General features: G+C 45.1%; 1 protein-coding gene across 1 annotated transcript; it reads right to left on the reverse strand.

Moving 5' to 3' along the window:
- Nucleotides 1-419: 419 nt before the first annotated feature.
- Nucleotides 420-16,868, reverse strand: bnc1 (basonuclin 1). The gene is made up of 5 exons (XM_056278870.1): nucleotides 16,708-16,868; nucleotides 8,171-8,273; nucleotides 6,494-6,729; nucleotides 2,133-4,252; nucleotides 420-1,838 (listed from the first exon to the last, which is right to left on the reverse strand). Exons 1-5 carry the CDS (start codon nucleotides 16,720-16,722, stop codon nucleotides 1,043-1,045), a joined length of 3,270 nt encoding a protein of 1,089 aa, XP_056134845.1. The 5' UTR covers nucleotides 16,723-16,868; the 3' UTR covers nucleotides 420-1,042.
- Nucleotides 16,869-18,086: the final 1,218 nt, after the last annotated feature.

Genomic DNA, 18,086 nt, shown 5'->3' on the forward strand with positions numbered 1-18,086 from the left:
GTCCTAGACATGTCCCTTGGACAATAAGAGGGATTTCTAAGCACACTTCAACACTGCAAAAAATCTTTGGTCAACATCAGTGGCATGTGTACAACAAGAACGGCTTAAGACAGTAAGAACAAAACCACGCAGATCATACAACACCAAACAATAAGTTATTGATCAATTTCACAATACGATAGGTTTTCCAGAGATTTTTTTTTAAGACTTGTCGGAATGAACGAAACAAAAAACGAACACTACAGAACAAGGATTTACTTCACTGCTTTTGTTCAGTACACTACTGCAGAATTTCACAGGGGGGAAATATCGACAAGTGACAACACCAAATCCAAAAAGCCCCGAACAAAACAAAGATGTGTTGCATGTCGGCAACAGGTTGATAACAGAAACGGTTAACTTTGACAACTGAACAGGAAGGGAAACTGACAGTTCTTTTGAAATGTTTTTTAAAAGAGGACTGCAAGGCCAAAGCAATGGCAAAAAAACATTACTGCATAGAAATAAAGATACGCGGGGATAGACTGAGGTGTAACATTTTAGAGATATTTCAGGCATGCTTTTTGAATGCTCAATCATTTTGGGTGCGAGGAACAGGTATGTTTCTAGTCATCAATATCTTTACACTGCTCTTCACTATTGATGTGTACACACAGACGTAGCATTCCATCACTTTTAGCATTCCACCATTTGTTGCTAAGACATGAGGAAACTATTTTAGTTTACTATTCGTAAATTCAGACAAGATGTCCAATAAATATTATAGGGAAATGGAAAAATGACTGGACGTAACTCTTCCGTTAGTTCCAAAAGCATTTCTGGCAGAATTTGCCGTGACAAAAGAGCTATTGATGGCCTAAATTCAAATCTCACTCAACACTACATTAACTTGTTCTGGACAGTATTGACTACAGTATGGTATTCAAAAGTGCTGAGTAGAAAGCCTGTTTTCATCCACAGACAAACAAAAAAACCCAACGAGAGACAAGTACAATAGGGGAAAATCAGTCGTGTTGGCATATTATATGAAGTTCAGTCTATCCTACTCCTGGTCCAGATTACTTCCAGAGCCAACAGCTAGGTTCCTGTGTAGGTTTGGGTTCTGGCTATGTCTATTCCTGCTCCGCACTGAGGAGAAGGACGTGTCGCAACCAGGGACCTTACACTTGTGGAGCAGTCGCAGGTGGACAGTCTTGTAGTGGGCTCTGAACGTGCCCTTGTTGCTGTACACCTTTTGGCAGACGTGGCAGGTGATCGGGGATCCTGCACTACCTCCCTGAAGCCCCCCCTGTCCTGCCCCGGTGCAGCCCAGGGTCCTCTCACCCCCAAGGCCCAAGTCTTCATCACCTGGCCTTACTACGGCAATCCCGTCGCAGCTCTCATCACTGTCCCCCATGGGGAGAGACTCCTCTTCCTCCAGCGGCTCTCCTTCCTCGCTGCCAGCGCCGTCTGAATCCCAAGAGGAGCGGGCACTGCCCCCGCTGCGGGCAGGTGCCGAAGAGGAGGTGCTCAGGTCCAGGACTGCCCCATCTTCTCCTCCCCCTTCTCCCACTCTTCCAATTCCCACCGTTTCTCTGAGGGGAGACATTTCAGAGTTCTCCAGCTTGCTGGCCATCTTGCTCATGGGAAAGACGAGGCCCATACGGTTGTGTCCCCGGTAAATGATGGAAGTCTGTCCCGTGGGGTCTCTCTGGTCTCGCTCCCTTTGCTCCTGGCAGCAGTCCAGGCCTGCGGAGTCCCTATCTCTGCAGTGGTAGGATGGGGAGCACAGGGAGTTGGCTGGAACATATGTGTCTTTGGTCAGCAGCTTGTGGTGCAGGTTCAAATTTGCACTGTGTCTGAGGACAAAGAGGTTCAACGTGAAACTTCACATCAATCATATATTACATTTGAGTGGACTAAACAAAAAAGCCATCTACCTATCCATATTTATCTTTATTTATCACTAGCCAGCCATCCATCTCTAACTCGTTACCTATCCATGTGTAAGTGTTGGTTCATAACTGTTATGGGTTTCTTTGTCTGTATCTATGACTTCATAGACCTGTCTGTCTATCTGAAAATCATGAGTGCTTTTAAATCATTCATCCATCCTAAAATGGCATTTTGTTTCCTCATTTTCTACCTCTCACCTGTCTCGGCTCCTTCGTGAGGGGAAGGCGGCGTTGCAGCCGTCTACTGTGCACATGTGCATTTCCTTCAGGTGGACATTTCGGTAGTGCATCTTGACGCTGTAAGCATTCTTAAAGGTCTTGCTGCAGATTTCACAGTGGTGTGGCAAGTCAGAGTCAGGGTCAAGGTGAGAGAGTCCTGAGTTGTCATAATCATCAACGCAGGCCTCTGGGCCCTCCTTGTCCTGCTCTGTGACTTGGAACACGGCTCCGTTAGTCACTCTGCGCTCGCCTTCCTCCCACTCCAACTCGAGCAGCTTGTCCGATGTATGCAGCGGGTTGACACGCTCCCCGACCTCCCGTTCCTCGTTCTCATCTGGCTCCCGGCAGTGAGGGCGGTGGTTGTCTGTGTGCTCTCTGCTGTGATGGAGGGAGTGGCTTTCTCTGAGTTTGTTTTCGAAGGGGGAAGACGCACAGGTGATGACCCCTGGTTCAACTTGCCATGGCCCCTCCTTCTCCTCCTCCTCACCCTGTGTCTCCCTCCCCATCATCTCCTTGTCCAAACTTTTGTCCGACAGCTGCTTACTGCTCTCTCTCTCTCCACCGTTGTAGATGCCCCTCTCCTCCCTCTCCTCTCTCACCTGCCTCGTGCATGAATGCCCTTCCCCATACTTACTTTCACCCTCTTCTCGGTCTCTGCCCTGCAGATGAGCTTCGTCCTCAGAGCTACTTCCTTTATCCAAACCCTCCTCTCTCTCCACAGCCTCCTTCTCAATCTTGATGGGCATGCTGGATTTTCGAGACTTCTTCTTTGGTATCGGGTCTGTCAAGCAAGGCTCTAGGGTTGTGCTGGGCTTGAGGGGCACAGAGGATGAGAGCAGGGGAAGGGAGGGAAGGGTGCCTGGGGTGTTGGCCAGCTCAGCTGGGGTAACCAGGCTTCGGTAAAAAGGCAGGACCGGCTGCACCGTCTTCAGGTTGGGGAAGAGGATGCCACTCTGGCCCATAGTGGGGAAGGAGCTGGTGTGGAGCTTGGAGCCAGTGTCCACATGGCTTACCATGTAGCTGGGCACTGACCTGTGGCTCTCCGTTGAGGACACAGGGAGGGAAGAGCTGTATTCTGGCCTTTTATCCCCCTCAGAGCCCTCGTCAGTGGACAGATTGCCCCGTAGGTCTTTATCCCGGTTGTTGCGGTTCATGGGCATGTGCAGGCGCGGGTTGGGGTTGGCACTGTGGCGATTTCGGCTGCGCAGCGAGCTGAACACCATGTTGCAGCCCTCGATGGTGCATTTGTGCTTGATCTTCAGGTGCACAGCATTGTAGTGGATCTTCAGCGTGCCCTTATCATAGAAAGTCTTCTCGCAGGCGCTGCAGAATACGCGGCCCTTCTTCAGAGAACCCCCTCCTCCACTCCCACCACCACCCCCATTCCTCTCCAAGGAGCGCAGCTTGCCCTCGGGGGACATCTGTGTAATCTCGGAGCTCATGGAGGGTGTGCAGGGTGTGGAGGGACCGTCAGAATAGTTGTCGCTGGTGGGGAAGTCCTCGGCCTCCATCTTTGTGGTGGTGGAGAGGCTGTCCATCAGGTTATCTCCGCCTCTGTCCAGGTCAGACGTAAAGGAGGCGGAGCTTGACCCCAATAGGCTGCTTTCTGTTGGTGGGTGGGGCAGAGAGAGGGGGTTATCCCTCCCATGCACGTCCTGCCCCTGGTCGTCTCGTCTTTGACTCTGGTGCTCCATCTGCCCATGGCTCGGCTGCTGGTGATGTTGATGCTGTAGCGCCCCTGGTGGTGAGCCCAGGAGGGGGGCAGGAACGGATCCCAGCAGCTGGAAGGGCAGCATGAAGGCCATGCTATTGATGAAGTTCTCAAAGTGGTGCACGTTGTTGTTCCCACTCAGTTTCTCCACCTTTGGAACAGGGAGGTTGGTACCGGCAGGGCGCGGTGTGCTGCGCTCGATGAAGGTGCGGATATCTGAGTTTGTGCGGCTGCTTGGCACCAATACTGCCTGGCTCTCCTTGTCCTGCAGTGCCATCAGCTCCACAATGGACTTGGTCTCACCAAAGCGCAGGAACTGCTGCAGGGTGGCGATCTCCTCCTCGAATGTCATGATGGCCCAGCGGTCCAACACCTTCCCCGCCACGTCCTACAGTTGAGAAAGGGAAAGAGAGAGAGGGTGTGAAGGGAAGGGATTGGAGAAGATTGAGAACAAGAAGGGGGGGGGGTAGAGGGGATAAGTGGGGGAGAGTCTTTAGCATTATAAGTACTGGGTTGCTCATACGTATTCAAAGAGAGGTGTAGATGACGCACCCTATGAGGCAGACTGAAAGACTCGCTAAATAGAGGAATCAGATGGAGAGTTGATGCAAACAGGCACCACAGAACCCAGGGAACCCTCATTACGCAGCCGGTCGACTTTTCATCTCGCAGGTCATTTCTCTTCATTTAAATCATGTGGATTTACCCACTCTCCATCAGCATTAACAGACAGTGTGAAGACACACACGCACATGCATCCTACTGGGGTTATAGTAGGAATGTGAGTACGCTGGCAGTCATGCACGCACGCACGCACGCACGCACGCACGCACGCACGCACGCACGCACGCACACACACACACACACACACACACACACACACACACACACACACACACACACACACAGTCCCAGAGGCGTGGAGGAAAAAAAAACATTCACAGATACATACACACACACACACACACTAAAACAGACATGCCAGGGTATGAGAGATCAGAGGGCGCCTCACACTGATCAAGTAGGTCCTCTCCCCCAGCCCCGCTGTAATCACATGTGAGTTTGGCCGTCTTTGAAACTAAGCAATGGCTCCGTGCCGTAACCATGATTAATATTTCATCATAGAGCATTCATTGGGGCGCCTGTCGAGGATTCTGACTCTACATTCACCATTAGACGAGCTAACATGAATTAAACGTAGCCCGGGCTGAATACTTGATGATGCACTAATCGAAGGGAGAGTCTGGGTTGACGCCGCACCAGCAGCCCATTGGCTAGCTTGCTTGGCTCGTGCTTGAGAGGAAATCTGTTGCGAAAAAATATTTACAAATCTACCAAGCACCATGCGGAGACCTCCCTGAGCAGGAGCTGATGGTGGGGTGATGGTAGCAATGCAACAAGCAGGAGGTATAAACATGTACCTCGGGAGTTCATAGCATTGGTAACCTTACACATTCTCTTCTCTGTACCTTCCTACCCCTCTCTTTAACCTCCTCTCCTTACTTATCCCCCTCTCCCCCAAACTCCTCTTCCCTTCCTCCTTTTTTTTATCCCCCTCTCCTGGGGCCTCATGTATCAATCGTTACCATGGGCAAATTTGTTTTTACACACCCAAGGGATTTTTTAGCCCTGAAGTTTGTCTCAGAGACCACTGTAGAACCTGGGTAACCCCTGAATTTAGACACCGATTGGCTAACACTGATGTCTTTGCAGGCCTGGGTGATGGCTCGTTGAAAGAGGTAGACAATAGATGTTAGGAGGAAGGAATTACAAATAACCATCATGCTTTGCTATTGAGTGTCAGACAATCTTGAGGGCTAAAAAATTCCATGGGTGTGTAAGAACAGATAACGATTGACACATGAGGCCCCTGATCTTCTCCTCCTGTCCTCTTTCCATTCCACATCAACTTCCATCGCCTTCCACTCTTCTGCTCCAGTCCTCTCCTCACATGGTCACATGCTCATTATTCATTCCCTTCAAACTGAACCCACTCTTGAACTTTCTGTCAACCACTGCAGCAGCCCTTTTTCCTATACAAATGGAGAAACGTGCATGCATGTGCAAAATACACACACACACACACACACACACACACATGCATTAAATCTGATGATGAAATTCCAGAGAAAGTCATCAAAATGACATTTTCTTATTGTGACAAAAATAAGACAATAATGAAATCAAAACTTGCCAACAATAACCGAGGAAATGCGGGGACATTTACATTTTTTTCAGTTTTTGTTTGCAAAAGTGAATGTAGATTTGTTGTTGCATAGTTTTCGTCTGGTTGTTGACTTACATTTTTGCAGGAGGTTTAATCAAGGAATCAACAAGCCGGGTTACTATGTTGATTTAAAAACAACTAAAGTCATGCCTGTCTTGCCATCATTTGGTTAGAATTGTGATCAGAAACAAAATTGCTTGCTTTCATCATGGAAGAAATACCTTTAGTCACAGTTTTTGTCAGAAAGACAACACTGAAGCCCCCTGAAGCAAATTAAAGCCATGTGAGGAAAATCCGTAATATTGGGCTATACAGATAAAACTGACTTAACTTCACACACACACACACACACACACACACACACACACACACACACACACACACACACACACACACACTCACCTGCAGCACATATCCCCGTATGTAGTCCTGCAGGGTCCAGTCCAGGGCATTGAGGATCTGGATGACCTCTTCCTGCTTGAGGACAGAGAAGAGGCGATCCAGGAGGATCTTGAGGCGGACAGGGATGGCCTGGGTGCCGTATAACATCAGGCTGCAGATATCGAACACCACATTGGAGTGGACGATCTCTACTTGGCTGCTCTGGTACATATGGTGCACCTTCAGTTTGCTCAAGGCTGCAGGGTGTAATGTGAGGAGACATGCTTACACACAGAAAACACACATTGATTCTCGTAATTCTATTGTCCTCATCAATATTCTTCTCGAAAAAGAATTAGTTTTGGTCTTGTTCGCCAAATTAAGCCAAAGTAGATATAATCATTAGACTGGAAAACTCTAGTTCAATCGATGTGACTAGTTGGTGAAGTATGTTTAGTGATCTGGCATGCAGTTTCCAATGATGAAGCGTGATTCATCATCCAAGGGACACATCAGATTGGGTATTGTTGGGAATTTACCGATATTAGTAACATGGTGTAAATGTTTATTTCTGCTGGTCATTGCCAAATATCAACTACACCATCATATTTGATAAATATGGTTTTACTGCTGGTAACACCCAGACTTCAGCATAATAATATGCATAATAGCAGCATACTAAACGATGTAACTGAACATGCACAGAAGCTAACAACTTTGAAGCATTGCAATTATTGGTTGACATGGGCTTTTAACAATTTCTTCTGTGGATAAATCATCATATCAGTCCTTTTTGATAGGATGTATGACCTCTCAAGTGATTATGCCACTTGCTGATGAAATTTACTTATATATGCTCATGCGACCTGTGGGACTGATAAGAAGCACCATTAGCACAGACCTTTATCGATCTGCTTAGTACCTCCCATTTTGGTAGTGGCACCTACTTGGTACCCGCCTCTACCCATCAACCAGTTTGGTCAGAAATCGTGTCAATAATAATGATAACTTTTATTCATAACGCACTTTTCAAAATCTCATATTGCCATATTAAATACTCTACCAAAACAACTTAAAGAAAAAACAAACACATGACTAAAAGCATAGGACACATATCTTATCCATTTAACTCCTGTGCTTAAGGGTTAAGGTTTATGACCGTTGAAAGTGGAGGGCAGTTTTGAAAATGATGGGATTTTCTTCCCTGTTTCTAGTCTACGGTGCTCTCAGATGGTGAAGGAGAACGTGTCAAAGACGGGGTCAGTGAAGCAGAAAAGCTCTGCCTCCCAGTCTGGAGCTTACTCCAGGGTGTTCGATTGTTATTTCCATAGAGTTGTCAGTCCAACCTGTGTCCATCTCCTGTCAAGTCGGAGGTATAACCAAAGTTTAAAAATGCTACACCACGTGCTTTCCTTTGTTCTGCTTTGAGGCTATTGCTACAGCTACCTTGAATCTGAATGTAATGTAAGGGCGGTGTGAGGAGAACATCTAGAACTGCTTACTTCCCTGTGGCTGCGGTGAGCTCTCTATATTGTGAATTTTCCTCACTCAAGGACAACAGTAAACAATTTGATTGAATCTACATAGTTACGCTGTTGTTTCATATCCATCTCATTCCTATGCCCATGGACAAATAATAAATCAGGAAAACGGCATTGACATTGTCTCTCATTACTCAGCGGCGCTTTGGGCTCTTACCGTGTGCTACCCAGCCATGTTTGCAGTTCTCACACTGTCTCCTCTTCAGCTTGCCGGGCTTGAAGCTGTCACAGTTACAGTTGACCAAAGTGCAGCAGATTGCCTGACAGAGAAAAGAGCAAACAAACAAACAAATCATTTTTTGAACATGTGTAAAACATGTCATATTGATATTTTTGATCTGCTAGAACATCATTTTCTTCATGTTATTGATGAGGACATTTGCCGTCAATTTAAGTTAACCACTGTATGATTTTTTTATGGGCCATTGTAAATGAACAGTCATTCACACAAAATACAGTTATTGTATACCACAAACTTTGCATGCTAAATAAATGCTTTACATCCAGATCAGAAATTTGGCACCATCTCTTTATTCTCCCATAATACTAATATTAATAATAATCAAAGTGGCTTTACAATGCAGTTGATGATAATGCTAAATAATAATAATAATAATAATATCATAAATTGGTTTTGTAATGCAGTTACATTTCCAAAATTTTTTTATCTCAAGTCTCTTCAAGTACAACATAGCATAAACACAATAGATTTGAAAAAAAAGTGTCCCTTGAATTTCGCCCATTTCATCATTCACCAACTGTGAAGTCAAGAAAAAAAAAACTGAACATGATCTGTTTATTGGGAAAGTGAGGGCTTATTTTGTAGACTGACATGAAAATATAGCAACTGAACATGCCCAGGGAAATGGAGAAAGAGCCTCAAGTCATTTTGCTCTCCCTTTGTGCATGTCATTCTTACCCCATTTGCCCTGGTAGAGCGATGTTAGCACAGGCGTATGTGTGTGTGTGTGTGTCTCAGAAGTGCTACAGGGCAGATCCTCGCTACAGTACAAGGGGTCTTAGACACACCTGGACCATCAAAACCATCTCAATTAATCAATGTCCCAGGCACGCATGCACACACACACACACACTCACACACACACACAGGCCTGGAGACACTGCCTTGTACAACAGCAGCTAATGGACCTCATCTTTCGGATACATGTGTGAAAAAGGTCAACGAGGAGCCAGAAAAAAACAAACAAACAAACAGACAGATAGACAAACTGACAGACAGTGAGGAGTGAATAGCAATAACGAATAAAGTTGATTCAGATAGACTTTGCGTTTCTCTCTCTCTCTCTCTTTGGCCAAAGCCATCCATTTACACAGCGGGGGGCCCAGGGAAAGGGCATCATCAGATTTATGATCAAAGTGAGCGTTGTTAGAGCTTCATGCTAAGCCACAGAATGGCTGCGCAATGCTACCTCTCTCCCTCTGCATCTATAATGCATGATCAGTGGGGCTTTAGCATACACGAGCAGCATGCTTAACGGTTAGCACAAACCTGTAGCTAATTTGCTCGCTACAGGCAAGGTGGAAGAGTGGGGAGGGAAACCTCCCTCTCATTTGGACAATCACTTCATTCACTGCTCGAGGCTGGGCTTGTTCTTGAGATCGGGGATCATAAAGCCTCACTTTCCGATAACCTGCAGTCATTAAGAGGGATATGGTAGCGTCTGACCACGGACGAAGGAGATGCCAACAGTTGTGGCACTGGCCCTTTGATGACTTTTTTCTTTTTTTCCCCCTCCCTCTTCTTGCCCACTCCTTCTCTGACTCTCTCTCTCTCTGTCTCTCCCCAACTCTCTTCATCGTCGTGCCAGCGGATTCTCTCTGGACAACAGTTAGGTGTAAACCTCTTTGCTCATCCCCAGGCAACATAATCCCATCATTATTGAGCAGAGAACAAACACAGCCCAATTAGACTAATCCCATCCCATTGTGCACAGGCACACTCACACAGACACACACACACACACACCCACCCCACTACTGTTCTGTCTAATATACATCTTAATCAGGTCCCCGGGATGCCTTTGGCGCGCATGCAGACACACACACACACACACACACACAGCCCTCCTGATCATTTATCTTAATTAACAATTCATTTCATGACTTCCTGAGAAGAAGGAGAAGAAGAAAACGTCAAGTTGACATGGCACTGCTGGGTGGGCCGAATCCACAGTGGCTCTAGTGACCATGACCGAGGCAGTGCGCTCCTCTCTTTGCTGGTGTCACAACAAAGCCGCGGCTGTTCACATGCATCAGTGAAGTCGATGACAAGAAGACTAATTGCACAAAATGATGCAGCGGGTCAATTTCTGGAGTCAAAGCGACTGCGATGTTGCTTTCTTTATATAAATGATGTATTGGATTGTCCCCCCACCAACCCACACGCGTCATGAATACATTACACTTTCTTTCAGTAGTTTGGCCTTTCGGAAGTGCATATGCTTAAGAAGATTAATTTTTCACACATGACGTGAACAACTCCAAATATTCTTGCCCTTGTCGATGACTTTGATAACGGGATATCTCTTGGCGACAAAGAAAAATCATGTGAAAGAAAAAAAATAAACAAGTGGACATCTTGATCTAAAATTTCTGTTGTGTTCTGTGATCTCCCATCTGCTGCTCAGTGACACCTCCACAAGGAGAACTACTCTGCATTCCCTCCATCTCTGTCATTCATCCCTCTCCCTCCCATTGCCTTACCTTTCTCTCCACCATCATCTGCTGTTCATTCATCCTCTTCTCTCTCTCCCTTTCTAACCACCGGTCCCAATTAAATGCATCGAAGTGAAGATGCTAACAACTTAAGGACAAGCGTTTTCTACAAACCAGTCAGCGAGAGGGATAAAGGGAGAGAATGGAAGAGGGAGAGTAAAAGAGGGAAAGTGATAGATAGGGAAAGGGAGAGATAACAGAGAGAGGACTGCAGTACAATAGTAACATAACATACCTTGATGTCCACATGCGATAACGATTACATGGAATTGAGCGAGCGAGCGGGCGAGCGAGAGAGAGAGAGGGAGAGCGAGAGAGAAAGAATGATTGACAGATTGACAGAGGAATGAGGTGAAATATACAGATATACATGTTCTGCATCTGTGTTCACATGGCTCTCAGGCCATTTCTGCTTTGTCCTCTGGTAGGCTTGTTCACTTTCCTAAACTAAGGCGAACTTAAATATTAGCACAACAAGTTGGCATTTTCCGCGTCGAGCTTCATTCAAACCCCTAAATAGCCATCAAATACCACAGAGCTACACATCTATTCAACTCATAAGTCTACATGATGTCTTCATATAGTTATAAACTTTTATGGAGTGCACCCTGCTTAAAGCGGTCAAATCTTGTTTATGACCTTTAATTGTTCGAAAACCTCACATCTTGCCTCTCATTCTTGTTTTTTATTACTTGTAAATCTCGTTTTTCATATTTCCTGCTGTTAATCACAGTCAACTATTTGAGGGGAGAGAAAAAAACTGACATTACTCGTGAGTAAAACTCTCTCGCTCTCTCGCTCTGGAGTTCCGCTGCACAGAGTGTGTTAAATTGTCCAGTATGTCAGTTATGCACCACATGGATGTTGTGGAACATAATTTCCAGCCACGATTGGGCCACAGCCGTTATGAAAAAAATTAAAATCATCCTCTCTGGCTCTTAAAATAAATCCCGCCATATGTCCATGACATCCATGGTGTTTAACAGACTCAACAACAGCGCTAGATTGAGTGAAAGAGAAGCAGAGCGAACAGCTGCGTGGATGCAGACAGTTTCGGGATGGACAGGCCTTGTTTGCTTAATGCGGTGGAAAGCTAATCAATTAGCATCAGCCTGGTAATACTTATACTCAGTGGGAAATAAGCAGCGCTGGTGCCAACAGAAGGACAGAGAAGTGCAACTTGGCAATAACGGCGCTATCTGCAGCGCTGCGCCTTCCACACTGTCGGCCAAGTGAATTGAGAGACAATCAGGTGTTACCATCATCTGCTCAGCAGCTTAATAGATAATCACTGCCCTTGGAAAAAAGGGACAGAGTTTTTTTTTCTTGTCAAGGGGTATGAATGATCTTTATATCACCTGTGCGCATATTTTCTGTTTGTTTTTCATAATTTATGATAGCACTATACGTCTTCCTGACATTCTATGTATATTATTTAATGTCTGGCAAGCAGGTAAGTTTCTTTACACACCACACTGGCTTATCCTAATGACTGTAATAGCGGATACGGAAAACACATGGATATATATATTTAAAATATATATGATCCTCTTGAGCTTCTAATGCCTTGGCCCCTTAACTAGTTAGATCAACAGGTTAAAAGAAAAGATGGGTTTTTCGCTCGACATTATTTTTTAAAACCCACATTTACACATTTGTATTTCTCACTGCTAAAGTGTAATTTCATCAAACGTGCATTTTTATTTTGCTAAGTTTAGAAATATGCTATTTTGCCACAAAAAGTGAGAACTTAAAACATGTCAAAGTGACTAATTGAATGTTATACAAGTTCAAGAAAATTAATGTGTTATGAACACCCAAAATGTAACCATTATAAGTGCAACACAAAGAAGAACTTGATAATTTAGTAAACGCCCAACATCGTGTAGACACAGTGGATAACTGTCTGCCGCACAGCTGTCTACTGTACTGCACTGTACTGTACGCATACTCAGTAAAAAATACATAATTCTTTTTTCAGCCCAGGACACAGTATGGTAGTGGGAACAAGGGTCTCCTAATAAATACTTTATTAACAGCAACAGATAGCTGGGTAAATGTGACAGATTATAGTCTTGTGTACACCAATAAAACCACCATGCAGCCAGAACGTGTCCCAGCTTTGGCCAAAACTAGCTTTGTCATGGCTTACAAGCAGTGTGTGTGTGTGTGTGTGTGTGTGTGTGTGTGTGTGTGTGTGTGTGTGTGTGTATGCATACACACGAGCGTATTTGTTTTGATTTGTGTGTGTGTGTGTGTGTGTGTGTGTGTGTGTGTGTGTGTGTGTGTGTGTCATACAAGCAGTAAATACCGTCTAAGAAATAAATCATGCATCTAAGATGTTTAGGTAGCAGCCAGGTAGTTTAATCTTAATAATGAGTGTTGGTTCAAGCGAAGTGAGCAGTTCTGTAAGCAACACGGTGTGTTTGACATTACGATTTCATGTTTTGACTTATTAAATCTCGCTCGTGTAAAATATTGAACTTTTTGCTTGCGATCTCCTGGTTTCAAAGCTGGAAGCCAACGCTGAACTAAATAGTTTCCTTTCAGTAAGCTGTGTGTCAGCAATAGATTTCAGGAGTCCCTGAAAAAAAGTGAGCACTTTAACACAGCATTGCAACTGAAAAGGAGAGACAAAACCAAGAAAAGCCTGGCTGATGCAAGTAGTGACAGGCTGAGTTTGAGCCTATTAAGACTCAATACAGCCCAAAGACACCATGAAAAACTCATTATTTCATACTATCCAGCAGTCAATCACAGTATGTGCAGGCAACACACGCACACACGTGCACGTAAACACACTCACATAGACACCCATACACTTCCATGTTTTCATACCCGACCAAGAAACAAAAACGGTAATTCTTTACCTGGATATCCATGGGAAAACTGTTTCTTGTTTTTTTTTTGTTTTTTAAAAAAGTCATTCAAGTCAACGGAGATGAGCTCAAGACAAAGAAAAAGTCTGAGTCAAACTTTTCTTGGCATTCCTGGTGTGTGTGGCTACCCGAAAGAGGAGCGCAGCGAGTCTAGGACAGCTGTGGGAGAGCGCAGAGAGGCAGTAAATGAGAGGAACATGTTAGTACACTGCGTCTGACTGAGAGTATGGCTCCCAGCTACGCTCTGATTAATATCAGATCTCCCTCTCTCGCCTGCCTCTTGACAATCTTGTCACATCTGGCTGACAAATCCTCACAAGCCTTTTGGTGGCAGCGCAGAGCACAGCAAGGGTAAGTGAGTGTATATGTGTGTGTGTGTGTGTGTGTGTGCGTGTGTGTGAGGAGGGGGTGTCTGAGGAAGGGGCTTCGAGGGGTGGATCACACTCTGGGAATAGCTGGGGGGGGGGGCAAGGCTGGAGCAGAAAGCCCTTTGCGAATGGACCGTCATGAACCTAATGAAGCTGACTAGGTTAGCGGGCTACAGCCATTTCACGCACACACACACACACACACACACACACACACACACACACACACACGGAATTGAACTCAGAGGAGCCCAGCCCTAGCGGTGCGCTGTTGTGCCCTGGGGCCCTGCGGCACTGAGAAACACACTGAGACACTTGCACCTAGGAAAAGAGAAGAATGGAGATAGGGGAGAAGAGAGAGGGATCGGCAGATAAAGCCAAGAAGAAGAAAGAGGGAGAGAAGGAGGAAGATGAAAAGGGGAAGATTGTGGCAGGGATAGATACACACCAATATGTTAAGGGAAAGTGACTGAGAGCCTTTCAAGCCCACATCGCTCAGGTATAACACCACCACTATATGTGTGTGCTCACAGGGATGTGCACACACACTCAAGCATGTTTGAAGCGTGCACACTTAAAACACACTTGTAGACATGCAAATATGCAAACATCATTTACTCATACGGTTTAAGTGGTTATGTTTTGTCTGTGTTGGTGAGATAAAGACCTCTATAGTTCATCAGGAATGGGGAAAAAAAACTGTCTTATTAAAGAAAGGAAAATGTGTTTGGCTAAAAGGCTGCATACAAATTGTGTGTGTGTGTGTGTGTGTGTGTGTGTGTGTGTGTGTGTGTGTGTGTGTGTGTGTGTGTGCAAAGATACTTGATGTGACTTCTATTTCTTTATTTGAGGATAATTATTGGATGCTTTTTTTCCCAGAACAGAAAAGTTTTACAACACTGAAAATACAAAAATCTTTTAACATCCCATCATAAACTGCCAAACATAAAAACCCACAAATAACTACACACATTATTCATAAGTTTGCTGAATTAATTTCGCTGCGCCACATCTCTTAATACCGTAAATTTGAAACCTTAAACAGAAATACTTCCGCTTTCCATCGCTCAACTCACAATAATTACGGCCACCCGTTGAGTGTTTAAAAATATATTTCAATCGCAGTCCTTGGTTGAATATCAGCATCTGGGTAGAGCGAAAATCAGTCGATAAATAAATCTCCGCACATTGCAAGTTTTGATCCTTGAAACCACAGATCTCACATCTGAACTCTCGCAGACACAGAGTCAGTGGAAACACAATCTGAAAAACAGATTGCGAAAGTGTTTTTGGATTTATCTTTCAATTAGTTAAAGTAAAAAAAAAGGAAAAAGTACTCAATTCTGCCTTTCAATTTCAATTCCACAATAATAAATAATTCAAAAATAATAATAAAATAAAAGAATAATTCTTGAACTACCTAAAACAGTTAAGATAATTTTTAGTCATTCTGCTTGTTGTAGTGTTGCTGTGTGTTTGGCTGTCTGCTGGTGCTGGTGCTGTGCTGTGATCCACAGTCATGTTACAAATCATAAACTGTTTCCCTATAACAGTTTAGGCCTGTTCTCTCTCCCTCTCCCTCTCTCTCTCTCTCTCTCACATACACACACACACACACACGTGTGCGCGCACAGAACTGTGGAGAGAGTGTTTGCTGCTACTACCTTCACCACACAGACATTCAGGCTAATTGTTACATTATGGCCGCAACAAAACATTAGCCTGCTCTTAAATTACATTCCAATAGGCTGTGGCCACGAGCCAACCAACAGAAGAAGAGGGCTAAAGCAAGCACGCCTCGGCTGAGTCTGATACAACAGACCGAGACAAGAGACAGAAGTAATGAAAAACTATGAATGGATGGACAGTAGACCCACATCAGGACAGACGCTCTCGCTCCGTGTCCCACTCATCTGTGCCAAATGTTGACTTCCCTTTAGCAGAATAGCAGTCCTCAGAATCAAAAGGTGAAGGGTTAGTTCAAGTTTTAATTCAAAAACAGTTTCGTTCTTGCTCATCCATACAAACAGAATGTAATCGAAAACAAAATATGACGAGACGGCACTGAAGGGATCAAATGATGTAAACTACCGAGGAGGGTGGCCTGTGTCGTTCTCCGGCTTACTAATCCCTAGAAAAGTTGCCGCTATTGTTTATAGGGAGTTGTCTCAGGATTCTTGCAAGGCGTGTAAGGACAATCTCTTCCTCGCTAAGAGCAGAGCCAAAGATGCACTCATTCTAACTTGCTCATTATGCACAGCTCGTTCCCATCCTTATCTAATGTGCACGGTCTGGAAAGACTAACTTGTTCTAAAGTGACAGAGTTAAAAGTATTTTATATGATGACATTTCAATAAAGCAGTCTTTTTTCTCATGTTAAAGCACTGCTCACTATTCCTCACCCTTCCAAGTGCTGCAAAAGAAATACATCTTTTGCCTCACGTAAAGTCATTTGACATAACCTGTGTTTTACAAAACAAAAGACCGCTTGTGCGGCGAGTTCCTATCCGCATTTGTCAATTCGGGTTGACACGGTTAGTCAAATCTGCTGCTGTTAGACACAATACATATCTCAATAACCTGTGAATGTACCACCGTGGAGGGAGCGAGAGAGAGAGAGAGAGAGAGAGAGAGAGAGAGAGAGAGAGAGAGAGAGAGAGTGAGAGAGAGAGGGAGAGAGAAACGTAGCAGTGAAAAGCGGTCTCTCTTACCTCAGCCATCGTCATTAGTCGTATGTTTCCAAGGATACCGTGTAGTTTGCCATTCCCTGCGAGTCCCACAATAGAACTGTCTCCAACTCTCTCCTGTCTGCACAAGTACTAACGCAAAATAGCCATCACACCTAGCACCACGTCTCCTGTGAGAACACCAGATCCCATACACCCTGCCTCCAACTCTCTCTCTCCAGCACACAAACGCACACACCGCGTTCACGGGGCAGCCTGTGAATGCAACGCTCACTCCTCACAAAGAAAAGGGGGTGAAAAAAAAAAAGAAAAAAGAAAGAAAGGAGCAAAAGTCACTTTTCTCTTACTCTCACTCTAGATACACACGCCTCCGCTAGTCTCTCTCTCCCCTCTAATGTTGCGGTAGACTGGCTCTAAACTACTCAAGATGTTCAGTGTGAGTGCGTCTGTGTGTGTGAGCATGAGTACTGGTGTGTGTGTGTGTGTGTGTGTGTGTGTGTGTGTGTGTGGTGTGTGTGTGTGTGTGTGTGTTGAAACTGGGCACAGGGGATTGGAATGAGATCCTCCCACTCGGCATTCTCACCTCAAGAGCTGCCTGTGCACGGCACATGCACAGACACACAGGCAGGCAGGCAGGCATGGTGCATACACGCACACACACACACACACACACACACACACACACACACATGGGCACGCACATATATGTGTGTGTACACAGATACGCAGGCACACAAACCGGACACGCACACTCACACACTCCTTCCCCCTCCAGAGTCACAGGGCAGTCCCCTCACAGCTGGCTGGAAGAGGGCATGACACTCATCTTTCACAGAGATTTGATCAAAAGGATTCACAAAGGCTGGAGGCACTCCTAATGCAGTCAGGAGAGACTCTCCTCTCTTTCTCGCTCTCCTCCTCCCTTCCCCTCGTCTCTCTCTTTCCTCTCTCTCTCAGCCTGAGTAATTCCTTAAATCAATGCTGCCCCTCTCAGTGCACAAGCCTCAGCTCAGCGTGTGATGCGTGTATGCGTGTGATGTGTGTGTGATGCGTGTATGTGTAGGTGTGTGAGTGTGTGTGTGTATTCACCTTAACACAGCCCTGTGAAGAGCCTCCAAAACAAGTTATGCCTTGTGCTGTCAGGAATGTGTCAGCGTCTGTGTTAAGTATTTCTTTGGGAGAGGGGACATCACATGACAAAAAATCCGTAGTCATTTCGACACCATAGATTTGTATTTTTCACAGATGTGATACCAGTAAAAAAAAAAAAAAAGCATATTGGGAAAACCCCATTCGGAGCTGGCGGGCATCAATGTTTTTTTTCTTTCCATACAAATCAATACCACGAGGAGAAGTACGAGTTTGTAAAATATTCACACCGCACCATGTCGAAATTACGGGAC

Source organism: Lampris incognitus, chromosome 4 (genome assembly GCF_029633865.1).
Source record: "Lampris incognitus isolate fLamInc1 chromosome 4, fLamInc1.hap2, whole genome shotgun sequence".
NCBI lineage: Eukaryota > Metazoa > Chordata > Actinopteri > Lampriformes > Lampridae > Lampris > Lampris incognitus.

Coding starts and splice junctions, on each gene's coding strand:
- bnc1 (XM_056278870.1), bottom strand. Junction 4,253..6,493: donor TACGGGGATATGTGCTGCAG/GTGAGTGTGTGT, acceptor TCTCAACTGTAG/GACGTGGCGGGGAAGGTGTT. Junction 1,839..2,132: donor TCACGAAGGAGCCGAGACAG/GTGAGAGGTAGA, acceptor CTTTGTCCTCAG/ACACAGTGCAAATTTGAACC.